The sequence below is a fragment of the Hemicordylus capensis genome, chromosome 4, assembly GCF_027244095.1.
Source record: "Hemicordylus capensis ecotype Gifberg chromosome 4, rHemCap1.1.pri, whole genome shotgun sequence".
In the NCBI taxonomy this organism is placed as follows: Eukaryota; Metazoa; Chordata; class Lepidosauria; order Squamata; family Cordylidae; genus Hemicordylus; species Hemicordylus capensis.
The window spans coordinates 287,712,657-287,739,899 of NC_069660.1; the positions used below are offsets into that span (position 1 = coordinate 287,712,657).

The 27,243-nt window shown below is 46.2% G+C and overlaps 1 protein-coding gene across 5 annotated transcripts in view; it reads right to left on the minus strand.

Moving 5' to 3' along the window:
* Positions 1 to 8,307: 8,307 nt before the first annotated feature.
* NCALD (neurocalcin delta) overlaps positions 8,308 to 27,243 on the minus strand; it is a 238,427-nt gene continuing 219,491 nt past the window's right edge. For all 5 annotated transcript variants that reach the window (XM_053243281.1, XM_053243279.1, XM_053243278.1 and 2 more), the window contains exon 4: positions 8,308 to 26,298. In XM_053243281.1, the coding sequence (XP_053099256.1) occupies positions 26,201 to 26,298 (98 nt within the window). In that variant the 3' untranslated portion in view covers positions 8,308 to 26,200. The remainder of the gene's footprint in view (positions 26,299 to 27,243) is intronic.

A 27,243-nucleotide genomic window follows, 5' to 3' on the forward strand; every position in this document is an offset into this window, starting at 1 on the left:
CTATCTCTTTGGTGTCCTTTGATGTTCAGGAGATCATCATGACTTGGCATGAGAACATTTGGATATTCATATGCGCTTGAACCAGCTGATACTTGTGATATTCCTACATGCAATCCTACACATGCTTACTTGGAAGTTAGCCCCATTTTGTTCAGTGGGACTTGCACCTTAGTGAGTTTGTTTAGGAGAAGCTGCTGCTTTGAATTTGCTGTGTGGTTTAATGAGAGCCCACCTCCCACAAGCAGTATAGGATGGCATCACCAGGCTGGCCTTTGACATTTTTGTACACAAAGCAATAAAATCAATCATACTTCCACCCAAAATGCATCTCTCTAAGAACAGAGCTGAAGACAAGAGAAGACTGCCCAGTCTAAAATCCGCTGCCTCAAGCAAAAGCTTCATCTTGTTGCATGATAAGGCCAGCCTTGTTGGAAGTGAAGGACTTCGCGCTGCCTCATGCCTCAATGACAGAGGGGGACAGACTAGTGAGTCAGAGGGCTAGAGGAGTCAAGACATTGGTCATTCCTCCTCTCTACTACTCTGACACTATCCCTTTGATATGTAGACTGCTACTCTCAGGTAGGGATGTGCGAACCGGTTCGGATCCGAACTGGTTCGGGTCCGAACCGGTTCCGGTTCGGAGGTTCGGATCGAACCGAACCACCCCTGGTTCGGTTCGAATCCGAACCGAACTGGGGGTGGTTCGTTTCGAACCGGTTCGGACCGGTTCGGATCGGTTCGGAAAGCTGAAAATTGGTCAGATGGTAGCTGGCACCCAGGGGTACCTGTCACCCAAACCCCAAAGCAATCGGACACTCGTATGATTTTTTATGAATTTTTGAAAAATATTTTTATTTTTCTCTCATAGGATATAATGGGACCTGAACCAGGCCATTATTTCTTATTGTGGAGCACTCATGGGTGCCAACAACCATGCAAACCCTGAAGCAATCAGACACCCCTATGATTTTTTATGAATATTTGAAATATTTTTAATTATTTTTCTCATTGAGTATAATGGGACCCGAACCAGTCCATATCCCCTGTTGTGGAGGACCTAGGAGCACAAAAGCACGGTGGGTGGTAGACAGGCATGGGTGCCTACCACCCAAAAAATCTCAAGGCAATTGGACACTCCTCTGATTATTGGTGAATTGTTAAGTGTTTTTGAATTCCTCATAGAGAATAATTAGGATTGCAGCAAATGTATAGCTTCACGTCGGGGGGAAAGGGGTGTCGTAGAGTGCAGTGTGGTGGGTGGTAGTTCCTAGGGTGGGCAAGGAAGCTATCAGAATTATTTGAAAGGAATTGGGCAAAGAGGTGATTTTTAAGTGATTTTTGAAGTTTACGCGTCTTTAAGGTTTTTCCTCATAATAAGTTATAATGGAGCTTTCAGCAGCCCTATAAGTGCACATGGGGGTGCTGGGGTGGCCCAGAGCAAGTGGTGGTGTAGTGCACATAGGGTGCCAACCACCCCCATGGGTTTCTAACCCATGGGGTACAGGGATCTCTGGTAGGGGCACCCCCATGGGTACAGGGTTCTCTTGTTTCTGAGGTATTGAGTGTGGATTCTATGATAGCAAATGAGATTTTCAATGAGACACCATCAATCCACTCTAATATGCTATCATAGAATCCACACTCCGCCTCCTGCTTCTTCTCTGTGTGTGTGCTTAGTAGGGGTGTGCAATTTGGGATTTCGGGTGATTTGGCTCGGACCCGAACCGAATCACCCCTGTTCTGTTTTGTGCCCGAATCTGGGTCACCCGAATCACCCTTGATTTGGTTCGGATTCGGATTTAATCCGAATCCGAATCTGAATCGATTTGGGGGGGTAAAAAGGGGCCCAGGGGCAAAATTTTGGGGTGGGGTGGTAGTGCCCAATGGGTAGAGTCTACCACCCCAATTTCAGGGGGATTGGGCAAAGGGCTGATTTTTGGTGAATTTTTAAAGTTTTAGTGACTTTGGGGCAGTTCGGGGGCATAGCATGGGATCTGGGCAAAAGGAGTGGGGTGGGGTGGTAGTGCCTAATGGGTGCAGGCTACCACCCCAATTTCAGGGGGATTGGGCAAAGGGCTGATTTTTGGTAAATTTCTGAAAATTTCATATCTTTGGGGCATGTTGGGGCATATTGGGGCAGAAAGTGGGGCCTGGGGCAGAATAGTGGGGTGTGATGGTAGTGCCTAATGGTTGGAGGCTACCACCCCAATTTCAGGGGGTTTGGACAAAGGGGTGATTTTTTGAGAATTTTTGAAGTTTTAGTGACTTTGGGGCAGTTTGGGGGCAGAAAGTGGATCTGCCCCAAAGGAGTGGGGTGGGCTGGTAGATAGTGCCTAATGGGTGGAGGCTACCACCCATCCCCAATTTAAGAGTGATTGGGCAGAGGGGTGAATTATGGTGAATTTATTTGTATGAGGTTTGTCTTCATAAGGTGAAGTGTGCTAAATTGATTACTTCCTCATATTATTCATAGTAAAGGAAAGTGTGAAAAAGTGAAAGTGGGGTCATGAGAGTTGTTTAATTGAAAAATATCTCATTTGCTATGATAGAATGAGAATTCACACCTTTTCTATTCACCATAATTCACCCCTCTGCCCAATCACTCTTAAATTGGGGATGGGTGGTAGCCTCCACCCATTAGGCACTATCTACCAGCCCACCCCACTCCTTTGGGGCAGATCCACTTTCTGCCCCCAATCTGCCCCAAAGACACCCAAACTTCAAAAATTCTCAAAAAATCAGCCCTCTGCCCAATCCCCCTGAAATTGGGGTGGTAGCCTCCACCCATTAGGCACTACCACCCCACCCCACTATTTTGGGGCAGATCCACTTTCTGCCCCCAAACTGCCCCAAAGTCACTAAAACTTCAAAAATTCTCAAAAAATCACCCCTTTGTCCAAACCCCCTGAAATTGGGGTAGTAGCCTCCACCCACTAGGCACTACCACCACACCCCACTATTCTGCCCCAGCCCCCACTTTCTGCCCCAATCTGCCCCAAAGACATGAAATTTTCAGAAATTTACCAAAAATCAGCCCTTTGCCCAATCCCCCTGAAATTGGGGTGGTAGCCTGCACCCATTAGGCACTACCACCCCACCCCACTCCTTTTGCCCAGATCCCATGCTATGCCCCCGAACTGCCCCAAAGTCACTAAAACTTTAAAAAATCGCCAAAAATCAGAGGAAGGTCCAATCTACTTGAAATTTGGGTGGCAGGTAGAACACAAGGTCCCCTTTCAAACAAGCTATTTTTGAGATCCGAACCGGTTCGGTTCGGATCCGAACCGGTTCAGATCCGAACCAAACCGGGGGGTGGTTCGGCAAAACCAAAACCGAACCACCCTGGTCCAGTTCGGACCCGGTTCGGATCCGAACCGAACCGGGAGAACCGGTTTTATGCACATCCCTACTCTCAGGGACTTTCTGCCTGCCTGCCTTCCCTTCCTCTCTTCCTTCTTCTCCCTATCACACACACTTTGCCTCTCTCTCTGCATCATGTGTGCACAGAGATGCAGACAGCATCTGACTGCATCCAGCTAGCTAGCTAGATTAGAGATACTATCTCTCCACTTTCCTATGTAGAATGGAGTTCTCCAATAAAGACTCCTTATATTGATTTGAAACTATGAACTGGCTCCAAGTTTCTTTTGGCTCTCAGCAAACATGCATGCCTGGGCAGACTCCGCTGTGTTTTGCCTCTATGTACTTTGCTGAAATAGAAGGGTATCTCTTACCAGAGAGAATTCCCAACAAGCCTGACCCTTTCATTCTACCCTTCCTCCGTTCTTCTGCATATGCACTCAGAGGGGCACCTAGTTAATTTTGCAGCCTGGGAGTAAAGGCCTTTGGAGGGGAGACCCCCCTCCCCTGCAAATTAAGCATCATCGTGCTCTGCTGGGCAACCACCCAGGACAGACTAAAGAAGATTTGGGGTTCCCAGGGGTTGTGGAGTCCCTGGACTTTAGCCTGGAAGTCCAAAGGTAAGAGTGTCTCTAGTTCTCAATGCATTGCATACCTTTTAGTGGCAGTAGCACTGCATCCCCCAGCTGGCCGTGTTGACAAGGCGGCCTATCAATTTTGGCAGGATGCCATTTTCTAGTGACTACTGTAAACACCCCTTGCCCTAGCAAGTACTTACTCCTAGAAAGCTGGCCGACTGAGTAAAGGAAAAGGAGGGAAAGCAGGCAGGCATCTGGCAGTCCTGTTCCTCGGAAGAAACAGGCATTTCCTGCATGGGCGATCCCTGCACAAGCCCCCACGTGATAGAGGTTGCCTTAGAGAATGCACTCTTGGTCTTCATCCACTAGATGTGTGATCAATCAGGCTATAGGCAGACTTTAGCCAGCAGGTTGGGGTAGGGTGAGGGAAACAAAGATTACAAATCTTGATACAGGGAACCTATGTTTAATATAGCTCTTCAATTTTTTAAAATTTTATTTTATTTCGCATATTTGCATACCACCCTAAACGCACATCTCTGGTTGGTTTACTATAAAATATTATAAATTAAAACAAGGATTAAAACTTTAAAACAATCCACAAATTCTACAAACCTAATTAAACGCTTGGGGGACTAAGTGTGTCTTGAGGGTCTTTTTGAAAGCTGTCCGATTGTGTTAATGGACTGGATCCAGAGAAGCAGGAGTGGAACTCACAGCCACACTGCAGCCCCTTGTGGCCAGAAAGTCCACTGCTGTGGCTCAGCTAAACCTCCATGCTGTAGGATGGGGCGTAGGGGAGCTGGAGTGGGGGGGTTGGAGTGGAAGCGGGGACATGGACAGAATGCAAGAAGGCCGCCTTGCATGAGCAGAAGTGCTTTCCTGCTCATGCAAAGCACCTTTGGGTCCCACCCACTGCAAGGACGTGCCAGCTACCCATGTGCTTGTCAATCATCCCAGGGTCTCTGCAATCATTGGCTGGACCACTAGAACCTGGAAGCAGGTTTAGTGAGTAAGCTATGGGGGGCAAGAATACTCTTTGCAGGTTTTTCCATGCCTTCAACTGTGCTAGAGACTTTTAAACAAATGAAAACAGAACATTCAAAGCAGCTGGGAGTGACCCCGAGAGAGCTTGTTCCCTGCAGGCCTTTCTGAGGCCAGGCCTCCCCCCCTCCGCCCCCCCCCCCCAGCTAAAGCTGAACAGAGAGGAGCTTCCGGCTTATACTCTTTCCTCCTATGCTACATTAGCCGAAGAAGCGGCAGAGTCTTAAAAGGAATACATTCACCATGAGAGAAGTCTAGCTGTGTTTTTGTGGTTAAAGCGAAAGCTCCAACTTACAGGTCACACTTTATAAAGAAGGGAACTTTTATTTTTCTTGATAAGAAAGCTCTTCTTCACAGGCTTGGGTGAAGCTGGTTCATGACAGGAAATGCATTAAAAATGTAATCTGTGCATGAGTGCCTGCACCAGTCCCGGTAGACAGCTCAGCAGGTCACCATGGAGAAAGGGGTTCTAGTCATTTATTCCCACCACAACCCCACTACAGATCATCTCTCCTGCCCAGCTGTTATTTCCTGCACGATTATGACCAATGGGAGTTCTTCTTGAGGAGCAGCTGCAGGGGGGGGGGGGAGGAGGAGCCAAAATCAGGACTGTGGAGAGGGCAAAGCGCCAAAGCCTCCCTCCTCTCTCTGGGCATCTGTTAGCATATAGCCACCACTTTCCCCAATCAACTTCTGCTGCAGTAAACAACATCTTACTGCTGTGGGCAGCAATCCAGCCTAGAGATGGGAAGGCCTGGGGTGGAGGGATGGGAAAAAGGCTTTCCCCCATTTTTTTCAAAGGGGGAATGACTGGTTTTTCTCCCAGGGGAAAAAAAGGGGGGGGGGGGGTGTTTCTGGTTTTTGTCCAGGCCTTCACATCTCTAGTCTAGCCAGCCCAACATTTATGGGCAGCACCCTTCTTGCCCAACATTTGGCTGGAAATCCGTCATCCTCTCTCTACCTCATCTCCTGCTTCGTTCCTCCCTGCTGCTGCTATTTGCTGCACCATGGGGACCAATGGGAACTTTGCTTCTGAGGCAGCCATGGGTCAGGGGAGGGCAATCTGGGGGGAGCCTCCCTCCCTTGTGGTCCCAATCTGGGTCCCTCCCCTTCTGCACTTGCTATTTATATTTGAAAAACCAAACTGACAATACCGGTAGTTGTCCTGTCTAGTTTGGTCCTTAAGCTTGCAAAATCCCAGTTCAAAAACCTCTATACCTTCTCACTTACTCACTGTCAATGCTTTTAGTTACTCACATCCAGCGTTCTCTCTAATCTTTTTCATCTGTGTGCAGAAAGAGTTTTGTTCTGTGCGGCAGTATCCAGGCAGTGTGAGCGCACCTGCATTCAGAGTGGGGCCTTCCTGATTCAACCTGAGCAGCATCTAAAATTAACTGAGCGGACATCAAAAAACATGTGAGTGTGTGCACATGTGCACGCCTTAAAGGGAATACTGCTCACATCACATATAATGAATCTTTCTTGATTACAATTATGAGTCATCACATGTTAGGAACGGTGGAGGAGGTTTGATAGCACTGTCAATGCCCTCCAAGCAAATGTTTTCCTGTCCTGGGTAGGGATGTGCACAGAACGGCGGGGGAATACCTTTAAGGGTGGGGAGGGTGCTCTTACACACACCCCCAACACACACACCACCAACACATTTCCCCCACCGGCGCTGCACTCTAAAATGGTTTGGCGGAGCGGCCCGTGTACCTCCCTGGCACCCTGTCCCCTCATTGGACCAGAAGTACTCTGTTCATGAGCAGGTTGGCAGGGTAGTACACTGCCACCCCACTGGACCCTTTTAGAGTGCAGCGCCAGTGGGGGAAACATGGCAGGAGGGGTCAAAGCACACTCCCCCGCCCGTAAAGGTCCCCCCCCGCTTTTGAACCGGCCGACCCACCGGTCGTTCAAACATGTTCGGAGGCTCTGAACAGGTTCGTGCACATCCCTAGTCCTGGGGTGATAAATGTGTGTGGGTTTTCAGTGTGGTTCAGTTTAAACTGGGGGGAAACTGCTATTGGCTAGTACTCACCAACATCTCCCCTCCTCCATCCCTGGAACAATTTTGCAACCATTTGAAAAAACGTTTGTGAAATCTTTTTGGTAAAGTGAAGCACAAACTTCTATATACATCAAAGCATGTGTGTCAGGGATTAACACAGCTCCTTGTCATGGAAAACAAATTGCCAAGGTAGTGTTTAATCTGATGGAGTTGCCTATAACACAAGTAGTGAAGCCAGATTCACACTACAGGCAGGGAAAGAACTCGCCACTATTACTCTTAGAGGTCATTCATACAATCAAAAACTGTGTTCTACCCAGGTTTGGGAGCTGTATGTGCTCCCAATTTTCAGTTGTGTGGAAGCAAGTTAGGAAGAAAACCTGGGTAGAAGTGATTGTGTAGAAGCAAGGTAGGAGGAAAAGCTACCCAGGATTTCCTCCTACCTTGCTTGCTTCCACACAACCAAGAACAAAAACAGACAGCTCCCAAACCCAGGTAGAATAGAGTTTTTGATTATGTGAATGATCCAACTAAATTGATTTTTGACGATCAAAAATCGGGAGAGCACACAGCTCCTCTTAGAGTCTCTAAGGCAGTTCACAAGATCCTCAATAGGGTAGAACAAGTTTCCATCTGAAGTTTGGGAGCTGTGCGTGCCCCTGATTTTTGATCATCTGTGAGGGAAAAGCAAGGCAGGAGAAGGAGGAAGTGATGATGTGTGAGGTTCATGCTGAGTTGGTACAAGGACTCCGTCCTACTCAGCAGCTGTACCCGGTGCAAGCCTCACACATGATCACTTCCTCCCACTCCTACTTTGCAGACGATCAAAAATCGGGAGAGCGCACAGCTTCCGAGCTTGGCTAGGACACTTGTCCGGCTCTATTGAGGATCACAACAACAGCCTTTCTGTCTGTCTTCACCCGCAAAAGTGCAAGCCAGCAGCGATGAGCCATTGATCAAAGGAAAGCAATGAACACCCATAGTTTTAAAGGAAGCATTTTCTAAATAGGTTGCACTAATGTACATGCATTATCCACATACAAAAATATCCCATGCACTCTAACTGAGCAATTCAGTGGCCAAATACATTGGCACAATACTCCAGATGTCCACAGGGTTGCACCAACTGAGTTACTAGTAGGTACAGCTGAGTTAGTAGTAGGTATAGGCACAACATGTGCAATGCATTCATCATCTGATTGGATCCTGACAGCACTGCCATCGGCAAGGTCAGAATAATATGAGGCAACTCGGGCTCTCCTCATTATGGGCTGTTTTCCCTCAAGAACAATGCAATGGAACTTTCCAGAAAACCTGGCTGCAGCGGAAGATTTATTAGGAGGCAAGAACATTGAGGGGCTTCATGAAAGATTTTATCTTTGCAAACCTTGGATATTCGTCATACACTGGTTTTCATAAAGATTGTTTGAGGTTATGTATTCATATAAGAAAACAGAATAATAATCAGGTGCAATCAGTAATTCCAGTATGAAAAAGCACCATGTCACAAAACAGTTTACAATACAAAATTATTCAAAATCTAACATTTAAAAACAATATTTGTTCAGCAGCAATACAGTAAAAAAATCCTTACTTCCTTCAGACAATACCTTTTGTACGTTTGGCACTGAAAAAGACATTGCCACAAAACAACTTTTTAAAGACCAACACCCTTTGCTGCTTATTACATGGTTATAAAACACTATAATCTGTATTCACATTTTTAAAGATACATACATTTTGCCTAGTCATGGTACACTGCAAAAGTTCTCAAACTAGGTTCCCCATATGTTGGACTACAGCACCCATCATCCCCAGTCACAATGGCCTTGGCCACAGTGATAGGATGATGGCAGTTGTAGTCCAGCAACATCTGCATACCCAAGTTTGAGAACCCTTGGCATACTGTCCAAAATGGGTTCAATTCCAATGCAGAAACAGTTGGGTCAATAAACAAATGGCCCACTCCAAATGTCTAGACATAAATTCTGAGCATGTGCACACAGATTGCTCCTCTTAGAGTTAAGATTTCCTCCTTGTAACGCTAATGGAATGGATGGTTTCCTTGAAATTTTGATTCTTAGGCTTGAATGTTGAAGACTGAAGTTGAGGATAGTCCCATTTATATCACACAGCCACAAAGCCTCTTCTCTGAGCAACACATCAATGCAACTCATAGATGTAAATGTCTTCCCAACAACTGAGTGAAATCCAACCAGAGTTAAGCACATTTAAGTCAGCCTTGCAAATAAACCCCTAAAAGCTACTTGTTAACAAACGTGTCTACTAACTTGCCTGTCCAGGGGTAGCCTATCATGCAGCAAGATGAAGTGAGTCAATGCAGACAGTAAATTCAGCTGCCATCACCAGTCTAGCCAGCCCAACTCTGTGGGCAGCACCACTCTAGCTCAGCTCTATGGGCAGAAATCCCTTGTGCCCTCCCTGCCTCTCCTGCTTCATCTCTCTCCTCTGTGGCTGCCGCCAGAAAAATAGGGTAGTGTGGCATTTGGCACCCACTTCGGGCTTTGAAGTGCCACCTAATGGTTCAGTGGCGAAGCAACCCACCTAGAGAGCAGGAGGCTGTTGGTTCGAATCCCTGCTGGTGTGTTTCCCAGAATATGGGAAACTCCTATATCGGGCAGCAGCAATATAGGAAGGTGCTGAAAGGCATTGTCTCACACTGCACAGGAGAAGTCAATGGTAAACCCCTCCTGTATTCTACCAGGAAAACCACATGGCTCTGTAGTTGCTAGGAGTCGACACTGACTCGACAGCACAATCTTTTTCTTTTCAGGCTCTAAAACGACTTGTGCCCCTACTGTGCTTGTCCACACATAACTGTTTCATATCATTTGTGATATACAAGAGAGAGAAAATTAAGCTTTGTAATTAATGTTTCCCTGCCTGGTTGCCAGGAGATCCTTACTTTTGACGGACTCCTCGGCAAGTGGCAGTTCTCAAGCCTGTTCACAGTCACATTCATTTCAGTGAGAGCCAAATGCTCTTCCACCAACAGAAAATGAATAGGACTTGAATGAGCTTCACACTGGCTGGATTGTGCTCACGGAACATACTAGATGTTGGAGTGAACACCAGCAACTCGTAACCGACAACTTGTCATGATGGCTGGGTGGAACTATGTGGAGGTATACTGTTCAGAGACAGTATACCTCCGAAGGCCAGTTGTTGGGAAGGGCTTCTGATTGGCCACTGGAGGAAACAGGATGCTGGACTAAATGGACCTTGGTCTGGCCAAGCAGGGCTCTTCATAGCTTATTATGAAGCAATAGTTGTGCACACTATGGGGCCGGTTGTCCATGGAAGTTGACATTTTGGGGATCAAATTATCTTTGACTGGGCCTGACAGTGAACACTATAAGCAACAAAGAGCAGGTGTGTTTAAAAAAAAAAAAAAGCAGCACTGAATCGAGATAATTACCAAAAAAGTTACTTTCCAGACAGATCATCCCAATTGAAAAACAAACAAGGAATGCACATTTCCTATACAACCCAAAACAATTGCATTATTGTGCAACTAGCAAAGGGGGAGGGGTCACTTTAATGTCCATGAACATGCAAGTCTTGGTACTGTTTCTACAAGCCAAACACTAATATAAGAATTCAGTTTTAAGTAGTTTATATCCTTACATGGTACAACAAAGTTGCCACTACTAACATGCACTGTGATCACGTCAGCACTGTCTTAAAAATGCAAACCAACACTGGTAAGACTTTCACAGAATCTGCATAGCATACATACAGGAGAAAAGAAGGTCTCAACCAACAGGAAACCATCATTGGTACAGATAAAAGTCATTCTTGGAATAATAAATACAGGTACTTTTGTCAGTATAAGAAAAGTTTGTTCCTTTCACACCAAGAACTCTAGAAACGTCCTAATAAAAAGCGTAGAAAAGGACATTACAGTGGCCATGCTTTGGAACAGAGGGTTGACTGCTCTCCATCACATCTGCTCTGCTCTTCCCCGGAATTCAATGGTTTTGTTCTACAAGTTTGCTTTAATACAGGGGTTCTCAAATTTGGAACCCCGGATGTTTTTGGACTTCATGGCCATTGTGGGTGGGGATGATGGGAGATGTAGTCCAATAAAAGTTCAGGAAGCCAAGTTTGAGAACCCGTTTTTACCCATCATGCTAAGCCGTTAAAACCTACATATACTTTGCCCTGAGCCAAGGGAAATACTCCCAGAATCAGTGTTCCCTCTAACAGGGCTTCCTAGCTGTTGACTACAACTCCCAGAATCCCCAAGCCAATGTCATTGCAACGGAGGATTCTGGGAGTTGTAGTCAACAACATCTGGGAAACCATGTTAGAGGGAAGACTGCCAGGAAGCAACCTCTACATGTGGATGCCTTAGCTGGATGGGAAATCGTGCCACCCACTGACTGTCAATGTGCAAATGGATGCTGGGCTTGTTCGCTGTGCTATTTCAGATGTGAGGCATGAGATGTGGCTCTTGTTGGCATCACATGGTGGCCCTGATCAGGAGCAGGTGTTTTGCACTCGCAACACATTGAGTAAGCCACTCAGGACTTGCTTATTGTCCCATTGATTTCAGTTCAGTTTAATTCTAACCAGCTTTCTCTGGACTGGGGCCAGTGGGGTGGGTTTGTGTGTGTGTGTGTGTATTTCCATCCCCAATGGTAGTGGAAATTCTTTTTGCTGCAACCTGTGAATCAGCCTGTCCACTACCCTGAATTCAGTCCTCGGTCCATAAGCAGCTCTGTGGTTTCACTTGTCGTGATTTGCCTTCTCCAATACTGAGAATGAGTTCAGCATGCATGTCCCTCAGACTAACAAAGAACAGCTTGAACATCACTTCATCATAGTTAGACACCAGCAATTCCAAAAGACTAACAACATGCTACAGAGACAGGCCTGGAGTGTATTTGCCTTCAGCATTCTGGATTTCACATTAACTTATGAAAGACTAAAGTGCAGACATGTGGATAAAGTCAAGAGTGTGAATTGTCTTTAGGAGTGTGTGAGAGAGAGAGAGAGAGTGTGTGTGCACAAACATGAACATGCAGGGATTGTTTGAGATTTCACCTGCAAGTGCTGGATCTCACTGATCTGGTTCATAAGTGGGGGGAGAGAGAGAGAGAGAGAGAGAGAGAGAGAGAGAGAGAGAGAGAGAGAGAGAGAGAGAGAGAGAGAGAGAATCCATGAGCACACTTTGCTAGCTTTGCCACAAATGCAGCAAGGTTACCTGAATGTGAAGAGCCATGGGATAGGGCTAGTGGCATCTCTGGTCACTCTTCAGCGAAGACGAAGCAGTGGGCCAGTTGCTTTGGTGTGAATGATAGATATGGACTAGGTCTCATCAAATTACAGGGGTCTAAAATGTCTCACAGTTATGTCCCACTAGTTAAAAAGAAGGAACACAACTGGAGTGCCAGCAGGGTAAGGAATGAAGAAGTCAGCGAGGAATGCAATATTTTCATCAGCCAAGAAACCTCCCCAGTTTGGGGTTGTAAGGGTAAGAAAATACTCCCTCTGTCTTTAAATCTTTGGATCCCTTTCTCTGAGACAGCCACTAAGGGAGATGCATTGATCTGATGCTGGAGTGAAGATCCTCTCCCATGTTCACAGCGTTCCAGTTATTCCCATCTGGTCAGTATGAAGTATGCAAGCTTTTGAGTTAGGAAGAGCTATTTGTCAGCCCTGAAACAGTGGCACAAGGATGGTGTCAGGTAAGTGCTAAAATGCTTTCCCTTAGCTTATCCAGATACCCATGAGCAGGAAACAATGTAAAACCCATTGCAACCTGAGATGATCCTATATGTGTGTTTCTCGTTGAATGCATGCATTGCTGTCTATACATATTTCATGTTGATTCCTGCAGAGAATGTGCATCTGTCCCTTGGAATCTACTGTTCCCAACCTTGGGGTCTCAGATATTGTTGGACTACAATTCCCAGCCAGCCACAATGGCCTTCAGTGATGATGAGAACTGTAGTTCAAGAACACCGGGGGACCTACGTTTGGGTGGCACCTCTGCTATAGAGCATGCATAAAACCACATATTTATTAGCTTGCCTGAATGCATCCCCCTCATATGGGAGTTCTCCACACAACAGGCTTTACCATGAGTTTTCTGGGAGGCTTTACTGCAAACTCAAAATGATCCCCAAAACCCAATGCAAAAAGTTGATGTTTTATATACCATGGATATAAATCGAGTATCGAGCGACACTCTAACGGGCAGTGAAAAACCTGAATTGTGTGTGCAGTGCTCCCTGATTGCTCACAGGGACTCTGGGGTAAATCTGTCCAATATGTGAACGCACCACCTCCATTCCGGAGGAGATACGAGCTGAAGGGCTTGAAAAGCCTTGTGTGGGAAACTTCTTGGTGACCATAGAAGTCATTGCTTGTTGGGAACAAAATTGGCTTCCCGGATCCACATGAATTCCACTTGCTTTTGTAGAATGGGTTTTCATGTGAATATGTTAAAGCAACGCATTAAGGGCTGTTGTATAAGCAAGCTTTCTGTTCTCTTCAATTTAAAAAACCTGTCACATTGAATTCAGCTGAGGGCCATTTTAAAAGACTATTCAAATACCTTCATTGCAAACATACCTTGAAGAATAGTATAGTGAAGATGTCATTCACATGCATGCAGCAGCGGCAGCAGCACTGCATGTGTGTAGCCTCCATAAAAAAAAAATAATAGTGCTGATTAAAGGTTTGTGAAGCTTTGAGCCAGTACACAGAACTGAAGCAGAGCAGGTCGCTTTGGATGGATTCAGCCCAATTCAACCCGAATAGAAGCACTAGCTGATTCAGATCCTGTTGGATCCACGTCACCAACCTGCTCCCCGCAAACCTTCCAACGTCACTTCTGCAAAACATCAACTTCACCAACCACCAAACCCCGCAAAACACCAACTTCATCAACCTCCTCCCCACAGACCTTTTACTTACAAGCAGAAGACTGGAGCTGCTGCAATGATGCAGCATTTGTTTGAGAAAATCTGCCGGAAGAGGATTTTAATCCCCATAATAATAGCCCCAGTGTACCTGCACTATTCTGGGTAGTGCCCCAACCCAACCCAACAGTGGCTTTTGGGATGGAGGGCAGGGAACTGCAGCAGGAAGGCTGGAACAAGGAGGCCACATTCCATGAGCAGCAGTCTGTGAGTGGTAGTCAGGATCCAAGCCTTTCATTTGATATGAACTACAATTGAACCTGTGAACCTGCTGGTGTCAACAGGAGCTTCCCTCCTGAGGCAAATAGCAGCTGTAACTGGGCGGGCACACACACACAACACACACCATCTGGATCAGAGCAAAGGGTTAAAGTTCCATCATTCCATGGTTCTGATCAAGATTAGGGTCCAATGCAGCAGCTATTTAGGTTTTAAATAAACACATGAGCACCATCATTGGGCCTTAACTTTGCTTCCTTTGCTTTCAAAGAGTTCTGTAAGACCCATATGTTGACGGAGGCCCGACATGTTTGTAAGACAGTCACCTGATTCCATGTGGTTAGTCAACATTATGCCCCGTGACCCAGTTGGGAAAGGGGAGAACCTTTCCTTTCCTTTTCCTTTCCCTTCCTTCTTTCCATGCCCACAATTGACTAACAGGGATATGTGGACAAGCAGACCAGTAACCATGTTTTTGTAGAGTGATCACAGAGCTCTGATCCATCATAGTCCCTAGCCTGACACAGAGTCTGAAGGTCACAGTGGTGTGTGTCTCTTCCTTAACACCACAGCTAGTAATTTTGGTGGATTTATTTGCAAGGCTGAGCTACAGACATGCTCGACTTCTGCATTCTTCATTTACTGCTTGGCTGTGAGAGACATCTTTGTTAACCTGAAAATGCTCCGGCATGGCTGCTTCTTTATAACCTAAGTACTTGTCTCAGTTCACTTCATCTTGATATTTCAAAGGCTGCAGACATAGCTAATTAAACACCCATCTATAGATGCGTAAAGGAAATCTCTTTCCACCCCTTTAAAGAAAACCCCCCATCATTCAGTGTGAGAAAGAGACGGTGCAGCTTGAAAACTTGCTTGCTACCACTGTTACATGCTCGATTTTTTAAAAATGGATAACGACACTCTTTTGTCAGCTGTGTCCCTGGTTTTGTGGAACCAGTGTTGTTCCTTAGTTGCAGTTTGAGGCACACTTAACTGGGAGCAAGTTCCCTGGAGTCTGGTGGCTGGCATCCAGACTATGTTACTCAGTAGTACTTCTGAGGAGTTACTCTAAAGCAGGCCTGCTCAACTTTGGCCCCCCCAGCTGTTTTTAGACTACAACTCCCATAAACCCCAGCCACAGTGGCCTGGAGCCAGGGATTATAGGAGTTGTAGGCCAACCTCTGCAGGAGGGCCGAAGTTCTAAAGAACAGGCCTGCTCTAAAGGATTACTCATCCCGTTGAGTAATTTAGTCAGGATGTCAGCCAGAGGATTTACTTCTAAATAAACATGTATACCAGGGGTTATCTAACCTGGGTTCCCAGATGTTGCTGGATATCATTCCCATTATCCTTGGGGATGATGAGATTTGTAGCCCAACAATACCGGGGCACTTTCCAGATCGCATGCTACAACAGGGGTAATTTGCTTCGGCTTGGCAGGATCGTATTGAAATCGTAAATTAAGGGTATTGTGCAAAGCCACCAGCAGGGAGAGCAGTCTTTTCTAGCTTGCGCAAACCTCCTACAATGGGAAAATACAGCTATCCCTCCCTCCTGCGACATTGTAGCACTGTAATGCAAAGATAAAACCCGAAAGAAGGCATCGGAAATGTAAACGGCACCTTGCTGACAGTGCAGGGACTGTGATGTCGAAACACAGGCAGTACGGAACCACACTTAACAGGTACATAGTGACACTGTTGTAGTGTGTAATCTGGAAAGTGCCCTAGGGACCCAAGTCTGAGAACTCCTGATGTACAGGACTAGGCTGCAAAACCTGGATATGCACACCAGCTTCTCCATCTATTTCTGTCCCTTGCAGCTGTTTCTAGGCTTACATTTTTGCATCCTAATAGCCTGGGTTTTTGTTTTTTTTTAACATTTTAATATAAGAATGGCTTCTATTCTGGTTTTAAACAAGCAAAGAAGGAACCACACACAGTGTCCCTAAACTAACTAGGCTCGGTGCCAAAAGATTCTCCAAGCATTACTGCAAAAAATGGGTGAACACAGCTGCTTAAACAATAGGAAACGTTTTAAACGCTTGGAGCACATCTGGTTACTTTCAAGGAAAGAACTTGCTGTGGGCATGGCCTTGTGTGACCTCAGCTAAAGGCTTCGAATGCTAGTCAAGTCACTTTTTATTTTCAAGTTTGCAGTGATCGCCTAAGGTGGAAACTACTAATTTTAAATTATTCTTAAGTAAACCTGAATCTTAATGGCTTTCCCCCATAACACGAAAACTGTCCAGAAATGGGCTATCACAAGGATGAACAACTTCAGCCTTCCTGCAGATGATGGACTATAACTCCCATAATCCTCAACTACTGCTAACCCCTGCTAACTGAGCAAAGAGACACCCTTTAAAATGGTGATATTTAGCAGGAGGAGAGCAACTGACCCTACCAACCTCAGCACAGCATCCTTCCAGTGTCTGTTGCTGGTGTCTAATTTATGTTTCTTTTTAGATTGTGAGCCCTTTGGGGGTCAGGGAAACCATCTTGTTTATGTATTATATATATTTCTATGTAAGCCACTTTGAGAACTTGGTTGAAGAGCAGTATACAAATATTCAGAGTAGTAGTCGTAGTAGGACTGGCCGCTGTGGCTAGGGATGATGGGAACTGTAGTTCAAAAACAGCTGGAGGGCTGAAGTTGTGCAACCTGGGGCTATCACATAGCAGCAGTGAGTGCATAACTAGTAACATAATTCAGCTTAAGCATCATGCTTTGTGAATTCCACCAGCAAACAAATGGAAACCCTCTCTCCACCTAAGCACTTGTAGGCTACGGCTGTCGAAGACTGGTTCTATAGATCTAAAGCAGACAAGGAACTGGTCTAGGTGACTCATAACTTGGGCCAAAGGACTCCTAACTTAGGCCAAATTGTCTAGTCCTCACTAGGTTGAGTGCCCCATCAAGAGCTTCTCCATCCACACTGGCAAAACACCATTTCATACCCTCCCAACATTCCACCTCTGAAAATAGAGATATGCCTGTGAAAGGGTAGGGCCATGGCCAAGCAACCCAGGTGGCGTACAATTCTGACTACGAGCATTTGAACGCGGGCAAAAAAAGTGCATGCAGAACATGTTATTCCAGATTACCAACGCAGATGGGCCAAGGCCATGCCCTCCTACATGTTGCAGGTGAAAATAGGGATACACTTACAACGACCAATTCTTGTACCAAGGGTTACCACTCAAGCCCCACCTATCCTTGGGCAGTTTCTCCTCCCACTGCCGATCAAGCCAATCAAGCCAGCCCCCATTAAATTCAATGGGGCAGACTCCCAGGGATGGGGGTATGGGATTTCTGGCTTTGCCCCCCAGTCCTCCAGATGCGCATGTTCCCATCCACTATTTGACATTGCTGAAGACTGGATACCACCTGCATATTCTGTGCACAACCTAGTGTGCCCCCATTTTCATGAAGTTGCATTAGAGACACAATGCATCCACCCACCCCCTTGGAGATTTAAGTTCTAGGGACTCTGAGAAGGGAGCTGGATCCTGAAAAATGGCAACTCCAGCAACCCTATGACAAAACTGGACAAGGGATCCCCAACAGGCAAAAATAAGAACCAAAAAGTGGGACTCTCCTGGAAAGTTGAAGCCTCTGCCGTTTTTACTCACCCTGTGGCCCCAACCATGTTGCTGGTGGGAGCATCTACCACATTTGCCATAAGGAGCTGATCACCTTAAAGAAAGTAACATCTTGGGGACTACCTTGAAGTGCAAAGATACGAGGCAGTTTTCAACCAGTTTTAATGGAACAATTGACACTGGGAGAGGCTAACATGCCATTTGTGAACAATCTACCTAAAACTGAGTGTGGACCACCGAGGGTCCAGCAAGCTCTTGCTAGGGCCCACATGGTGCTGCAGGGAATACGCTGTGTGCAACCCAAGAATCTGGCCTCTGGGTGGGTAGTGAGTCAATCCCCATACTGGAAGTTTACAGATAAATGACCGTGGGGATACTATAAGGACGAGGATTCCTGTGGCCAATTGCTCCTGCTCCCTCCCCCAGAAATCATCAGGTAGAATTCACCATGTGCTCTGGGACCAAATAGTGAGCACACAATGATATTCTCTGACGGGGACAGGGAAATTCACTATGTAATGGCCTCAGTAGCCCGATTCAGACATTATGTTGTACGAACGTACAAATGTCTGTACACTCGTATATGTGTTTGTGTGAATAACTATACCTATGTTCATTTAAAAAGTAAACCTGGAAACAGGCCATCCAAATGCATGGTGCAGATAGCAAGTGTACTTTTGTACCTGTGTTCAGCATAACATGTGAATGACTGTATCTGTGTACAGATCTGTACCTGTGTACACTGTACACTTGTTGTACGAGTGTTGAACTTAACATGTGAATGGGCTTAGTGAGTTCTATGAGACGGGGGCTGACATCCCACACAAGAATACATCCAACCCAGTAATGTTGCGTGCATACAAGTCGCATACATGCAAAAACTATAAAATGATTTCACACAAGACTAAGACCATTAGAAATAATGGGTTTATTCTTGTGTAACATTTGCACAATTTTAAAATGCGTTAAATAAATACATTTGTGCAGTTTGAACAACTTGCTTTACTGGACTGCCAGCTTTACTGGGCTGACACACCCTTGCACAGTATGTCAGCCAATACAACCAGGGCGGGGGGAATGCACTGTCCAGAGCAGCCTGTAGGCTGTTTTGGACTTCTGAAGTAACAAGCTGATCCTCAATATTGTAGCCCTAATGCTTAAACAGGTGAGATTTAGCAACTTCTTTGCTGGTGGGATTCACCAAACATGAGAGAATACACAGGCAGACAGATGAAAAGATTATGCCAAGTAATATATGTAAAATCAGCCTTTTGACTGAAAGGCAAAAACATCTCTCCAAAGTTTATCAAGATGACAGGGCCAAAATCCCACTTTGATTTGGCATGGCCATCTTATTTATCTTAAACTCAGAAAACTGAAGATGTCTACTTTATAATAATCATTTTCTGTCTATTAAGAAAACGATTTTTAAAAATTAGGACACCTTCAATTCATATCAAAGGCTGTGACATCTGTCTAAATGGTTTCTCTAAATGGTATAATTCCTATGTTTCAAGCCACTTGAAATGGGGATTTTAAATGATAGGATTTCCCAGTGACTGTAATAATTACAGAACAATGCTAATGATGTCTGTACATAATTGATGTTTGCATATTGCCTCATGCAAGCCATTTATCCGGAAATAAATACCAATATCATTTGTCGGTGTGGGTGTGTACATTTCAAGTTGGAATTGATTGGGAGAGCAATTGGTCATTGGGGACATGTACTTGATGGTCTGTCTTATTTTGCTCTGCATTGCCACTGATTTTGCTTTGCTTTCTCAAGTTTTAAATAATTAATGGGCTCAATTCACCAAGCACTGTGGGCATCTTTGCACAAGCTCCATTCACAAATGAAGGCTGCACACTTGCAGTTAGGGATGTGCATGAACCGGTTCAGAGGCACTTTTAATGGGCCTCCGAACCAGTTCGAACCCTGGCCGGCTCGAAGGTTCAATGGCGGGGGGTGGGTGGGATGGCTTTAAGGGTGGGGGAGGATGCACTTAGCCCCCCTGTGTTTCCCCCCACCAGCATGCGATTCCCTAAAAGCCCATCGGGGTGGCTGCATGCGTACCTCCCTGCCACCCCATTCCAACATTTACCGGATGTAACTGGAAGTACTAGCTGCGACTGTGAGTGTTGCATGCTTGAGCATGCACTTCACACTCACACATGTCAGGTGCATGCATGCGTCATGCGCAGTCACAGCTAGTATTTCAGGGAAAACATGATGGGGGGTAAGTGCATCCTCCCCTGTCCTTAAAGCCACCACCCCCGCCGCTGAACTAGCCCCCGCTGGTTCCGTACACCTACTTGCAGTTCTCAACGGATCACAGCATTCATCATGCTGATACTTCATATTGCTTCATATATGAGTTGTGCAGTGACTTTTAGAATACAGTGTTACAGTTCTGGCCAACCCATCTCAAAAAGGATACGACAGCACAGGAAAAGATTCAGAACTAAATGATCAAAAGCCTGAACCGTTTTCCTTACACGGAAAAGCTAAAGGCCCTAACATAAAACAAGTTAGTCCTGCTCAAGACCGTTGAAAGGGATGAGGCTAGTTAGTCAAGACAAAAAGGAAATCTCATTTATTTCAGTGGCTGACCTACCGTGTCAGTCTAGTAATGCAGTTTGTGTCACACAAGAGTAAGCCCATTATTTCCAACGGTGTAATGCAAACTGTGCAAATGTCATGTTACTGATATACTTTTGCGCAGAACGTCAGGCAGCAGGATGAAGCATGACCAGCGATCACTGGATTGGGGCCACTGGCTGACATCCTGATTAATGAAGCAATGGGAGAAGCACAGGTGTAGCACCAGGGCTGCTGAAAAATTCCAGACTAATACTGCATGACCACTAGTGTGTGGGGGGGAGGAATTCCGTTACCTCCCTTTCCCCTGAAGCCCTCTGTTTCACCCAAATATATGTCCCTAAGGGCTAGATGAACATCAGGGAGATATTTTTAGGTGGCACAGAGCACTTTCTTGGAAAGGGGAAGTTGTCAAAATTTGTTCACACTGCTGAGCTGAGTGGAGTGAGTGGAACATTTCAGAAATTCTGGTGCTTTTCCTGTTGTCCTCGTGCTTTGCTACTCAGGATGTCGGCCACTGCATTTGGGGCTCACTGATGCTTTCTGGGGAGACATGATGGAGATGTATAAAATTACAAACAGTGCAGAGAAAGGGAATTCTTTCCCTCCTCTCTCACAATAATAGAATTCAGTTGTATTTATTGATTCAGTAGGGTCTGCAGGGACAAAAAGAAAGTTCTTCATACATTGTGCAATTAACTCATGAAATTCACTGCAGCTGCAAGAGGTTGACATGCCTTCTAGCTTAGATGGTTTTATACATGGCGATTCGCCAAATTCCTCATCTTTCAACAGCTATGTTGACTAAATGAAGCCTCCATATTCAGAAGTAATATACCACTCAATACTAGATGCTGGGAATAAACAGGATAAAGCCAACATTTTCAAAACCTGCTTGGAACGTCCAAAGCTCTGCATCTGGTTCCTAGCTGCTGGGAACAGAATAGTGAACTATATGGACCCAGGAAAGTAGACCAGTCTTATTCAGAGCAAAATCTACTGGCTTACATACCACACAGTCCAAAATACACCAACTTACAGATTGCTGTTCTGAGCAAGATGTGCACACACTGTGCAAACCATGGGGGAGCTGGTTGTGGAGGAAATTCATGGAGGACAGGTCTATCAATGGCTACTAGTCTGAGGGTTATAGGCCACCTCCAGCCTCTGAGGCAAGATGCCTCTGCATACCAGTTGCAGGCGAGCAACAGCAGGAGAGAGGCCATGCCCTCAACTCCTGCTTGTGGGCTTCTCACCAGGATGCTGGCCTAGATACATCTTGGGCCTGATTGAGCAGGGCTATTCTTATGTTCTTATGGAGGTGGGGACAGCGTGTGTGCATCCCACTTAAAACAACAGCAGACTGCGTGGTAGGCAAGCCACTGCCCTTGGGTGTCTATTTTGGGGCATGGTCTGCCACCTATATGTCACAAAACATTCACTATCAACCAGTAAATATTTAGCTAGATATCGGCCAATAGGGGTGGAGCAGGGTGGTGGTGGTGGAGGAGGAAAATGAGCTACAGATGTGGCTTGTTTGCCTTCTTCTCACCCTACTCGTCTCCCTCTCACCTTGCCCTGCCACGGTGTTAACCCTAGGAACATGAGCTGCTCATTTGCTGGGTTCCCCAAGCTGGTGAATGAGAAGCCCACATGTCTGGGGCTACCACTGTGCATGCCTGTGGCTCATCCCTCCGCAGCCACCAGAGTTAGACATTTTGCTTAAGAGTTTTCCTCCCCGTCCCTCTTTGTTCTCTAGTTAGATTGTGTAATGATAGCAGCAGTAGCAGCAGCACTAACTGATCTTCCTCACTTAAACATTTCTAACGGCAAACTGTGGTTGCTGTAGATCCAGAAGAAACCAATTAAAACAGAGAGCATGATGGGAAGGGGGAAGAGGAGGTTGTACAAACAGGGAGTAGCTTTTTGAATGGCCGTCTCACTTCTGAGTGGCCCACTCGGAAGCCTTAGCAGCCAAGCCATTGCATTTCCTTTTGAGTCAACTGACTTTGGCATTGCATCTCAGCCACCCCACTGAGTAGCCATGGTTATAAGCAAGGACATGGGTCCCTTTCTAGGTATGGAGGTCAGAGGCATGGATGTCTTCAGTTTTTTAAAAAAGAGGGGAGTGGGATGCCACATGTCCAGGCCACTGCAGTGGTGATTATGCTGTACTTTTTAAAAAGGGGGGACCACGGCAAAGTTCTTAAAATGCACTGCTGTTTAGCAATCTGATTTTGAATGTTTCTAGGCAGAGCTGAGCATCTCCCTGACCCTCACCAGCACCATCTCTAATGGGGACCCCCAGGCACAAGGGCTCATCGCTCTGGGTTCTCTGGGAATGGGGCCCTAATTCAGTGGCAGAGCATCTGCCTTGCATGCAGAAGGCCCCAAGTTCAGTCCCTGCCATCTCCATATAGGGCTGGGAGAGACTCTTGCTTGAAACCTAGGAGTCAGTGTGGACCAGGGCTGCACCACTTCAGCTCTCCAGCTGTTTTTGGTCTACAACTCCCACAATCCCACCCCCCCCACCCCCAGTGGCCAGTAGTCAGGAATAATGGGAATTGTAGTCCGACATCCACAGGAGAGCCGAAGCTGTGCAGGTCTGGTGTAGACAGTACTGATGGACCAAAGGTCTGACTGGGTAGAAGCAGGGTGGAGCTATAATAGAGCAGAGGGGTTCAAAGAACCCGGGCCCCTCCAGACCCACCCCTCATTTTCTTCATTATCTCCCTCACTCCGAGGGGCTGCTGGGGAGAGGGGTGAACATGGGCCCCCTTTCCCCTAGCTACACCCCTGGGTGGAAAGCAGCTTTCTATGTTCCTGTGCTCTCTGGTTGTTTTTCCTAGCTAAGCAAATGAAGGTGTTGGAAGGAAAAAGCATCGCTGTCGCCGCCACCTCGACTCCTTGTGCTGACTAAATCCCCCAAAGTGGCCATAAGATGTAGCTTACTGCCAGTTCCTCCCACCCTTACCCTCAAAATGCCTCTCTCTTCCCTTGGAGCTCTTTCCTTACACCAGAACAGGACACGCCATCCCCAATTGGCACAGACGTTCACATGCAATTCCTGGGCAGACCTTTGTATGTTTCGATACACAAACAGCGCCATTCCATCGGCTCATTCCTTAGTTCCGATTCCGAATTGGAATCGATTCAGCAAATGCCTCCTATCCAGATACTTATAGAGCAAGGTGGCATTTTTGTTCAGGAAACTTGGCTGTGCTCCCTACTTTGATCCCAGCCTCCTCCATCCAACTATCTGAGGTTCGTAGCAAGAAGTTTGAAAGGGTGGGGGAGGCAGTTGTTTTGAGGCCAAAAGGATAAAACATTCATTCTCCTATAGCTTTTTCTGTATATTTTTTTAAAAGTGTGTGTGTGTGTGTGTGTGTGTGTGTGTGTGTGTGTGTGTGTGTGTGTGTGTGAGAGAGAGAGAGAGAGAGAGAGAGAGAGAGAGAGAGAGAGAGAGAGAGAGAGAGAATGGTACTATTTCGGTATTCAGTAGAGACCTAGAAGCCTGAATTCAACCATTTGTTCTCTCGACCATTATTGGATGGTTCCCTCTGTGACCCCTTCAAAATCCCTGCAGACTCAGGTGTAGACCATTCAGGACGAAGATTGTTTCCCAGCCGATTCACATGGCCACTTCTGAAGTGTGATTTAGAGGGTATTATGCAAATGCAACCACAGGGCAAGATCATATTATACTTTGCCCTGAAACACGTTAACCACGAAACAAGTCATTTTAACAAGACCACTTGGCTACATGAAACCTGAGGAGAAAAAGCCACCTCATGGGGGCCCTTTCCTCCTCCTCAAACCAAACCACACCCCAGATCAGCATGCTTCCTTCTGTGCCAGCAGCTTAAATTGTGCAGTGTTATAAGTGCCTGAGCTGAAGTGACTCCCTGATTCTTTTCTTCCACAGTGACCTCCCCCCCACCCTCCGGGCAGAACTACAATTTAAATTTTGCAACGCAAACACAGAATTCCCCCACAACCACTGTGCTTCTCTCATAACTCTACCTGCAGGAGAGAATAGGCGAGGTGAAGGGCTGTAGCTTAGCTGGCCACAGAACATCTGCTTTACATGCAGAGGGTCCCAGTTCCAAGCCCTGGTACCTCTAGAGAAAGCAGGGAAAACCTGAACACCTGAAGAGCAGCCGCCAATCAGTGTAGAAAATACTGAGCTAGATGGACCAATGGCCTGACTTGATATAAAGACGTTTCATATGTTCATATATAGTAGGTACGAAGGATGTTTAACCCTTTCACCCCTGCAAATACCCTCTTTGGCCTCTTCCACTGTTTTTCCAGCAGTAGGCTCCACCACACCAGAAGTAGCCCCAGTTCCTTCTTACTGATTCGTCCCCTGCAAATGTGCCACCTTCACATGAGGAGGAAAAACACACCTCCCCAAACCATTCTCTGTCATTCAGCCATCAAACTCCACCATGTTCTTGTTCTACCATGTTCTTCAAGGAGATGGGGCTTCAAGATATAGGAGCTGCTTTGTTATCATCAGACCAGTGACTCCTTAAAACATACATTGCCCTTATGTTTGATTTCCTTAAGCCAGTTTGCAGCACATACGATTGTCTTTTCTGATCCAATACAGGAACAGGTCATAAGGAAAAGGTCTTTTACAACTTCCGTTTGACGTTCTCTTCCCCTTCCCCCTCCTCACTCAGATATCCTTGTTTAAAAAGTGATATCCTGGTAACATCCTTGTTCTCCTCCTGTTCACCTTACAGAAGCACTTAGAGCATCACAATGCTATGATGACCTCATGGGTGGGTGACGTGTGTGCAGCTGTGAAAGTGATAAATCACTATTGGCTAGTAACCAATGCCTACCACCACCTCTTGGTCCTGCCTTCTACCATCACTCACTTAAAAAATGAAATTTTGCATGGGTTCAGTTTGTACTCATGGTGACTGTAGTCCCTCGGACTGCAAGTTGGATCCAGACTAAGGCGGGCGAATTCTTCAACTATCAGAACAACAGATTTCAGACCTACCAGGCACAGAATGCTGAGGCTGTCTTAGGGTTTGTGCACATGTCTCATATACCTTTTGGTTGCTGTACTAAGAGTCAAGGGCTGAAATTGGCTCTAGGCAGGTGCACGCCTACCACTGTACAGCGGCCACAGAGATAATGTGATTAGAGATGAGCAAGAGTCTACCAGAGAGCCATGGCAGTCTACCTCTAGCATAACATGGAGACAGAGAAATGTTGGTGTCAAAACTAACTAGGTCTGAGAGGGATACAGATATAAGTGCTCTAACCCAGCATCGCTGGTGTGCACATGAAGCTCCGTGTGAGCAGGGGCTTCTTCATTCACTGCAATGTCAAGGGATGCTCTTCAGCATTCCCTGCTATTGAAATGAATGTGGTAGACATTTCTTGTGCTTTGTTTCCACATGTGCATCAGACCTGACTGAGCTTTGGAACAGGGTTCATGCCCCTTGTCTCTTCCTGCTGGAGTCTGGAATTGACGAACGTAACAAAACTTAAGGCTTCAGTCCTAGCATGCATGCATCCTGTTAAACTCAGTGGGATTTACTCCTGGGTAAACATATTTAGGATGAGGCTGCAGGTCTTTGCAACGATTGGAAAACTGACATTGTCATGCAAACGGCACTCTCTGCATCCAGGATGAGTTTGGGAGAGCGTTTAGCACAACCGCTAACTGATCTGCCACAAAGAGAGCTAAAGATGCCACAAAAGAAGGCATAGTGGCCATACAGAGGCAACACCACCATGAACGTTGTTTGGCAAAAAGAGAAAATAAATGAAAACAGAGACACAAAATAATCCAAGCAACTGCTTTAGAATTGCCCAGCGCTGCTGGGATCACACTGAAGGAGGCGGACGATGGACGGATCACTCTTGGCTCCTCGGATAAACTCTTCCAGAGACAGTTTTCCTAGAAAAGAAACAGAGATGCTGATTTAGAAGACTAAATCAGACAAACCATATAGGCCTCACAGAGATGGAGGACTCGTGGCATTGTTTCTAGGTCTGTACAAAGTGTGGCTGTTTCACTTTGGGGACCACTTCAGAACTTCAGAAGTTTACCTTGGCCCCCTTTAAGGGAGCCCATTTCACTTTGAGCTGAATGCTTTGGCAGGAGTGGTCCCTCTAATTCTTTTCCATCTCTGTGCGGAATGAGTTTTGCTCTGGGTGGCAGTATCAAGGCAGTGTGTGCACATGTGCATCCAGAGTAGGACCTTCCGGATTCAACCTGAGTGGGATCTAAAATTAACCAAGCAGACATCAAAAAAACTTGTGAGTGCATGCACATGTGCATGCCTTGGAGGGAAAACTGGCAGCTCAAAGCAAAGTTTGCCCCCCTCTTGCCTCCCACCCTTTGAATTACTCACTGGGACCAGAAGGCTCAAGTCTTTCTCTTAGCTCCCCACCATGAAGCAGTAAGCAGTCATATTCTGTGGCTCAACTTTAAAAAGGACTTTTAAAACTCCCCCCCCCCCGCAGTCCCAGAAATGGTGTGGGGGGGCACTCCTGAGATTTATAGTCTCTTCTGAGGCTGCAACCAACTGCACTTTAGGAACACAGGGAGCTGCCTAATACTGAGTCAGACCATTGGACCATCTGGCTCATTATTGTCTACCCTGACTGGCAGTGACTCTCCAAGGTTTCAGGCAGGATTATTTTCCAGCTCTACCTGGAGATGCTACCAGGGAGCGAACCTGGGACCTTCCAAAGCTGAAACTCTACCACTGAGCCATGGCCCCATCCCCTAAGGGAAATATCTTACAGCAGAGGGCACTTGCATGCAGTCACCCATCCAAATGCAAACCAAGCCGAACCCTGCTTAACAGTGCAGACAATTCATGTTCACTACTGCATG